The 7213-nt window shown below is 55.4% G+C and overlaps 1 protein-coding gene across 1 annotated transcript; it reads left to right on the top strand.

The window, feature by feature from the left end:
- Window positions 1-24: 24 nt before the first annotated feature.
- On the top strand, window positions 25-6944 carry LOC121233092. Its single transcript, XM_041121763.1, has 4 exons — window positions 25-858; window positions 1554-1698; window positions 2334-2692; window positions 6655-6944. The coding sequence occupies exons 1-4, from the start codon at window positions 798-800 to the stop codon at window positions 6942-6944; spliced, it is 855 nt and encodes a 284-aa protein (XP_040977697.1). The 5' UTR covers window positions 25-797.
- The last annotated feature ends 269 nt before the right edge of the window (window positions 6945-7213 follow it).

Genomic DNA, 7213 nt, shown 5'->3' with positions numbered 1-7213 from the left:
TGTTTTGGCCGTTTCTGTCAGGGTATAATGCACAGAGCTGGGACCAGTGCTGGATCTGTGAGAGAAGCTGTCAGAGACCTGCGCTCCAGTGAGGGACCCCTTTGTCCCAGCATCAGCCTGGTTTCCCAGCTGGGGCTGTCAAGAAGGCTTTCACCCACCAGAATGGGGACGTGCTGGTGGGACGCGAGATGCGAAGGGTTGTCCTTGAGCTGACTGGGGATGCTGCCCTGAATGAGGATGGACTGGGCAGAGAGGGAAGGGGGTGCTGGAAAGGATGGCCGACGAGCGCTGAGCATGTCAAGGAGGGCTGATGGGGTGGCAGAGGCTGGGGGGCTGGAGCAGTGTTCCCCACCCCAGACCTTGGAGATGATAAATGAGCGGAAAGCTGGAGTGGGGCTGGGTGGGAGAAGGAGTGGAAGGAATGTGGTATTGGTAACCAGGCTGGCATTAAAAATGGAACAGAGTATAACGAAATATTAATAATACTGTAAAAAGAAATGGGTTAAGCTTTGCAGACTGTCACCAAAGGGGAGGAACACCTTTGGAGTACATCTAAAGTCACGCTGGCCAAATACAGCGGATCCCGTTAAGGATGACTTGGAGGCCTGACTCGCGAGGGTCTTCTCGGAGCATGTCAGATGACGCAAAGGACGGACCTCAAACCCAGTCTTCTCACAATTCTGCTCTGCAGTTGCGACTGAATGGTACAGCAGCCAGGCAGGAGATCGTTCTAGGCTGCCTTGCTGGGCAGTACGAGCACCTTCTCCCAGCACTCCTCCCCCTGTGCAGAGCACCCCATGGCCAGCCCCAGGGAAGCTCACCACGCCGGGATGTATGATGTTTTTCAGAAGAATCCAGGTACTGAGCAGTCTTGCAGGGAGCCATAAGTGGGAGACAAGTCCTGAAAACCGGGGGTGTGCAAGCGGTGCCCGTGCTGGAGAAAAGGCAAAGGGGGAGAGCGAGGTTCAGGTGTCTCCTGAGAGGGCCTGACTCCGTCCCCTCGGGGTGTGGGTGCTGGGCTGTGGGGGGAGAGCTGCGGGTGGCACTCCCTGAGGCAGGGATGGTTTTTGTCGGTGTGGCTCAAAGGAGCGATTGGTCAAAGAGCTGCGCTCCCCCACGTGCTCTCCATCTGGCCTCCTGAGTTCTGTTCAGTGGGACAGCTTGTCCCAACGGGTCAGCGAGAGCCTCCAGGCAGCAGCACTAGTGAGCCTCAGAGAGTGAACGTGGGCGAGCGGAAAAGAAATTGCGCACAAATGTGAAGGTGGCCGAGAAGGGGGAGCAAAGCCATGACACTGGGAAAACTGGATTACGGCCATCCCAGAGTGTAAGCAAAGCTGAGAGGAGAAAGAGAGGCTCCAGAGTGCATTGACTTGCAATGGCTTTGCAAGGTTCCTTTGTTTCTGCTGAAACCAAGGAAATATTGCAGCCCCAGGATGTTCACTCGTTCGGAGATGCTAACAAAGTGAGAAAGAACATTTCCTGGCAATGTCAGACCTCCTGTGAGATCACCAATAGTGCACAGGACCCACTAACGTGCAGAATTTTTCCTCCAGGTGTGGATGGCAAGAGAAATGCAAATGCCGCAGACGCTAAGGATTTCCAGAAGTACGGCATAGAAGGTGCTACGGTGGTCTTGGGCTCCGTGCTGCTTGGCATGGTCTTGTGTTGCGTGGTCCGTCTGTGGAGGAAGAGAAGACGGTGAGTTGTTGGGAGTGTTTTTTGCCAAACTTGTGTATTAGATGGCTGAGATGTATTAGACATGAAGCATTTAGAGGTAAGGTATTCTGGAGTGCTGAGTTATTTACTGGCCAGGCTCGACTGAGTTGGTTTCTACTGTATCATGTTTCAACTGACCTCTCAATTGATGGGCATTCTTTTCTGAAACGCCTTCTTCCTGTGGGAATTGTTAGTTAAAAGTGACCCTGCCTGGACAAGAGCAGACCCAGCGACAGACGTAGGCAGAGCAAGGTCAGAAAGTAAAACCAGCAAGGGATGACATGGCCATAGAAAGTGAGACCCGCAAGAGTGCCATCTCCCTACCATGCCCAGCTTTGGTCCCCTCGGTCTGCAGGGTCAGGTCTCCTTCCTGGCACGTGTAGAGCCGGCCGGTCAGGATGGTCAGGGCCGAGAGGAGACAAGCCATGGGCAGGCGAGCAGAGCCCCAGCCGAGGGGTGCGGGGCGTCCCGTTTTCTGCACGGAGCTCTCCGTGCCCACAGCTCCCACGTGCAGCCGGGTGCCCGCACCCCACAGTGCACCCAGCGCTGCCCCGCACCCTCGCACCCGCCCGGCACCACAGCCGCACTGGGGCCTCAGCAGCCTCTTCTCTCCACAGGCGCCTCGCCGCAGCTTCGCAAGCCTGGCCGGACACCAGCAGCTACCCCTCACGCCCAGACAACTGGACCTCCCACCAAAGCACCCCCGAGAGCCGGACCCGACGCCAACAGCCACCGCCTGTGCCTGGAAAACCGGCCCGCCTGCCATGGAGCACCGAGGGACAGGCCCGCGCCAGCCCGGCCAGCCACCCGGCCCGCCCGCCCCCAGCAAGGCCCCAGTGGCTTTCCTACTCACCCAGCCGGCTGTTGTGGGACCAGCCCAGTGCCCTCCAGGACCCAGAGGAACTGAAACCGTCCGCCCACCCTGCAAGCGCATGGCCCCGATCCTCCTGCAAGAGGTTGAGGTGGCCCCAGCAGGGTACAGGCTGCGGGGTGCGATGAGACGCTCCCGATGGACAGCTTCAGGGGTTGACCGTTTATTGCTGAATAAGAGCACAGCAATAAATATGGAGCAGTAGCACAATTGTCTGGGTCGTAATGGCAGCAAACCCAGGAATTCACCAGTTCTGGGCTGAACTTCGTGTCGGGGCATGGGGGCACATGGAGGCCTGTGGTGTCAGCAGGCAGGGAGCTGGGCATGGGACGGCTGACCATAAAAAGGAGGATTTGGACCCTGAAATGGAGGCTTTCAAAGCTAGAATCGAAGCTTTGGACCCTAAAAATGAAGCTTTGAGCCCTAGAAGAGGGGTTTGGACCACAAAAATGAGGGTTCGGACACTCAAGATGCAGCTTGGACCCTCAAAATGTGCAGCTGGAGCCTGAAAATGAGGCTTTGGAAAGGAAAAATGAGGCTTTGTATACTATACATGAGGCTTTGGACCCTAAAAATAGGCTTTCTGCTCCAAAAGTGGAGGTTGGGACCCCCCACATGAAACTGTGTGCCCTGAGAAAAGGCTATGGGTCATAAAAGACGGGTTTGGACAAGACAAATGAGGCTTTGGGCCCTCAAAATGAGCCTCTGGGCACTAAAAATGATGGGCTAGGTGCTACAAATGATGCTTTGGACCCTGAAAAGGAGGGGAACCTCTTGGTTCCCCTATAGTCCCCAGAAATGAAGCTTTGATCCCAAATACAGGGCTTTGGGCACTCCAGTGGAGGCTTAGAGCTGTAAAAGAGGGGATTCGGCTGTATAAATGAGAGTTTGGACCCTCAAAATGTGAGTTTAGACCCTTGAAATGAGGGGTTTGGCCTTAAGAATGAGTCTTGGGGCCCTAAAAATGGGGCTTTGGAAATGCAAATGAGGTTTTGAACCCTGAAGTTAGGTTTGGTGCCCTCAAATCATGCTTTGGTACCAAAAAATAAGGCTTTGCACCCTAAAAATCGATCTCTGGACCCTCAAAATGAGCCTTTGGACTTATAACAAATGAGGCTTTGTGCCCTAAATGACGAGTTTCAACCCTAAAATAAGGCTTTGGGCCCTCCAACTTGCAGAGTGGATCCTAAAAATAAGGCTATGGTTCCTGAAACTGAGCCTTTGGACCCTATAAATAAGGCTTTGGACTCTATAAATGAGGCTTTGGACATTCAAAATCAGACTTTGGGCCTTAAACATGATGCTTTGGGTCCTTAAAATGAGCTTTTGGAGTGTACAAGCAGGGCTTGGAACTTGTAAATGGGGGTTTGGACCATAAAAACGAAGCTTTCAACCCTAGAATCAAAGCTTTGGACTCTAAACTTAAGGCTTTGGGAGCTAAAAGAGGGGTACTAACCGTAAAAATGAGGGTTTGGACACTCAAGATGTGGCTTGGACCCTAAAAATGACTACCTGGATCCTCAAACTGAGCCTTTGGAGCCTGGAGATGAGGCTTTGGACACAAAAATGTGGCTTTGGAAAGTGAAAATGAGGTTTGACGACTATAAATGTAGCTTTGGACCCTACAAAGAGGCTTTCTGCCCTAAAAGTGAGGGTTTGGACCATAAAAATGAGGCTTTCGACCCTAGAATCAAAGCTTTGGACCTAAAAAGGAGGCTTTGAGCTCTTCAAGAGGGGTTTGGACCATAAAAATGAGCATTTGGACACTCAAGATGTGACTTGGACCCTCCAAACCACATACTGGACCCTGAAAATGAGGCTTTGGAGATAAAAATGCAGCTTTGGACTCTAAACATACAACTTTGCCACTAAACCTGAGCTTTTGGACCCTAAATCTGAGGCTTTGAAGCCTAAAAAGAGGCTTTGGGTGCCAAAACTAGGACTTTGGAAAGTAAAAATGAGATTTTGGCCAGCTACTGCCCTATCACCGACTCAGGCACGTATGACCTCACCAGCAGCTGCACGACCCAGTTCGCTGATCCTGTCTTATCACCTACTTAGGAACATGTGACATCACAAGCACCTACACAAGCCAGGTGTCCATTCATACCCAATCAACTACTCAGCCACCAGTGACATCACAAGCACCTGAACAAGCCAGGTGCATCTTCCTGCCGAGTCACCTACTCAGCCACCTATGACATCAGAAGCCAGGGGCCTGCTCCTGACCGGTCACCTACTTGGGATGATGTGGTGGGACAGCTCCTGGTGGGGCTGTCGATGGCCACCTGAGGGTGACAGCGGTGGTGGCTGGATCCTCTTCTAGGCGCCCATTTCACGGAAACACAGGCTACTTGAGGCTGGCCAGGAGGTCACCTGGAGGGTGAAGTCACCTGGTCCCAGCCCCCTGCTCAAGCAGGGCTGCCTGCAGCCGGTTGGCCATGACCATGTCCAGAGGGCTGTGGAACATCTCCAAGGATGGAGACTCCACAGGCTCCCTGGGCAGCTTGTGCTGCTGCTTGTCACCTGCACAGCACCCTTTGCATTCCCCCTTGCTGAACTGCGTGAGGTCCCTGTCAGCCCATCTGTCCAGCCTGCCCAGGCCCCTCGGGATGGCAGCACGACCCCCTGGCTGAAGCGCCTCTCCTCCCAGCCTGGTGTCATCTGCCAACTTGCTGAGGGTGCACTCTGCCCATCACCCAGACCATTAGTTAAGGAAGATGTTAAACAGGATCGGACCCGGTACTGACCCCCGGGAGGCGCCGCTAGCTCCTGGCCTCACACTAGACTTGGTGCCACTGAGCAGCACCCTCAGGGCCCGGCCGTTCAGCCCGTTGCAGTCCCGCTCGCTGTCGGCTCATCCAGCCCACTTCCATTCGAGTGACTTTAACTCCAGCTTTAAAAAGAAGAGATTGCAAGATGGGCACATGCAAACACACTGCTTTCAAAATCCCACAATGTAAACTTCTCGGACTGGGTATTTCCACAAATTGCCGCAAAACCTACAGAGAAAGAAACACCCCATAAATTCCACAGGCAAGGCCAACGAGTGTTTTTAATTCTGGCTTTGGCTTTTCTGCCTGCTGGGTCCAAACGAGTGTTGTTTCTGCAAGGCAATCCCAAAAGCTGAACACGGATTAAAGCTCTTCCTCGAGGGACCTGTGGGCAGGCAGGCCAGCCGGCAGAGCTGTCCGAGTCTCTGGAAGGTCTCTCTGAGCTCTTCCTGGCCAGGGGCAGCACTGGGAGGAGGGACAGGGTGGGCTGCTGGTGCCCTTTGTGCAGCTTGGTCCCTGCTGGGGGAAGTTTTGATGCTTCCTCAATTCCTGGATTCCTCTTCCTTTCCGCCACTGCAGCAGTCAGATGCCATGCTCCTCCCTCATCCAGGTCGACAATCTGCCCCTGTCACCATCTCAGCCCCAAGTGATTGCCTGATGTGCATCTCCGGGGTGCTGAAGCCCTCCTCCTCCCTGCTGAGGGGTCACACTCGGTGGTGTCCACAAACCGGCTGCAGGGGTCATAGCCCCGATGTGGGGATCTGCTCCGCTCCCTCTGCCACAGCTGAGCGTGCTCCCGAGCAGCCCTGGGTGTGGGAGCCCGCTTGGAGCTGGCATTGGAGGGCCCTGCAGCCGCATCATCCCTTGGGGCTCTGTCATGACGTGGAGGACTTGCTCTCCACCTCCCCTTCCTCCTCGCTGAGCGCTGGCAGTCTGTGGTCTCCAAAAGCCGGCTGCAGAGAGCGTAGCCCTGCCGCAGGGATCTGCTCTGCTTCTGCATTGGCAGGGTTTGCTCCTGAGCAGCGCTGGGTGCAGGAGCTGACTGGGAGGTGCCGTTGGAGGGCCCTGGAGCAGCAGCATCCCTGGGAGCGTGATCACGACTTGGAGGACTAGTTCTCCTCCTCCTCCTCCTCCCTGTTGAGTGGTCGTAGTCTGTGGTGTCCACCAACCAGCTGCGGACATCCCTTCCCCACTGCGGGGATCTGCTCCGGGCCCTCTCCCTGGCACCGCTCCTCTGGCAGCGGGAAGAAGGGCTGAATCCGTGCTCCTCTTTGTTGCTGTCTTCTTGCACAGCGTGCAGGGGGGCAGACGGTGGAGAGCGGACCGGGCACGCAGCTTTCCTTCTGGACACCAGCCTTAGGCAGCCGCAGAAGAAGCGATGCAAGCAGGAGCCCACGGAGGAGGCGATGCTGAGCCTGCCCGGCCAGCCTGCAGATGCCTCCCGTGCACCTGCCCGGGTTAGCTGGCTGGTGCTGGCTGGTGCAGAGGAGCTGCTGTCCTCTGGAGAGTCCTCCATGCCCACCGCCATGTCCTGCAAAGAGAGCTGTGCAAAGGTCCTGCCCTTTCCTCCTGAAAGGACCTGAACAGTGGGGAAACCCCAGAAGCTGTGCGAGGGGACAGCTGAGGGCCTCCCAAAGGCTCTCCTGGAGGGCTGCAAAGGCAGAAGGGCCAAAGGCGGACAAATGGGGTGGATCGAGGTGGGACGCTTTGAGAGGGAGCAGCGTTGCGGCTGTGAAGAAAGCTGCAGCGTGGGTGGGAGAAGAGAGCAATGCCAAGAGCCCAGAAAGAAATCTGCTGTCCATCTGGTGCCCTGACCCACCTCCCCAGGTTACCTTAGTCCTAGGAGGCAGAC

The sequence above is a fragment of the Aquila chrysaetos genome, unplaced genomic scaffold, assembly GCF_900496995.4.
Source record: "Aquila chrysaetos chrysaetos unplaced genomic scaffold, bAquChr1.4, whole genome shotgun sequence".
In the NCBI taxonomy this organism is placed as follows: Eukaryota; Metazoa; Chordata; class Aves; order Accipitriformes; family Accipitridae; genus Aquila; species Aquila chrysaetos.
Note: the sequence above shows the minus strand (reverse complement) of the source record. Positions and strands in the feature narration are given on the sequence as shown.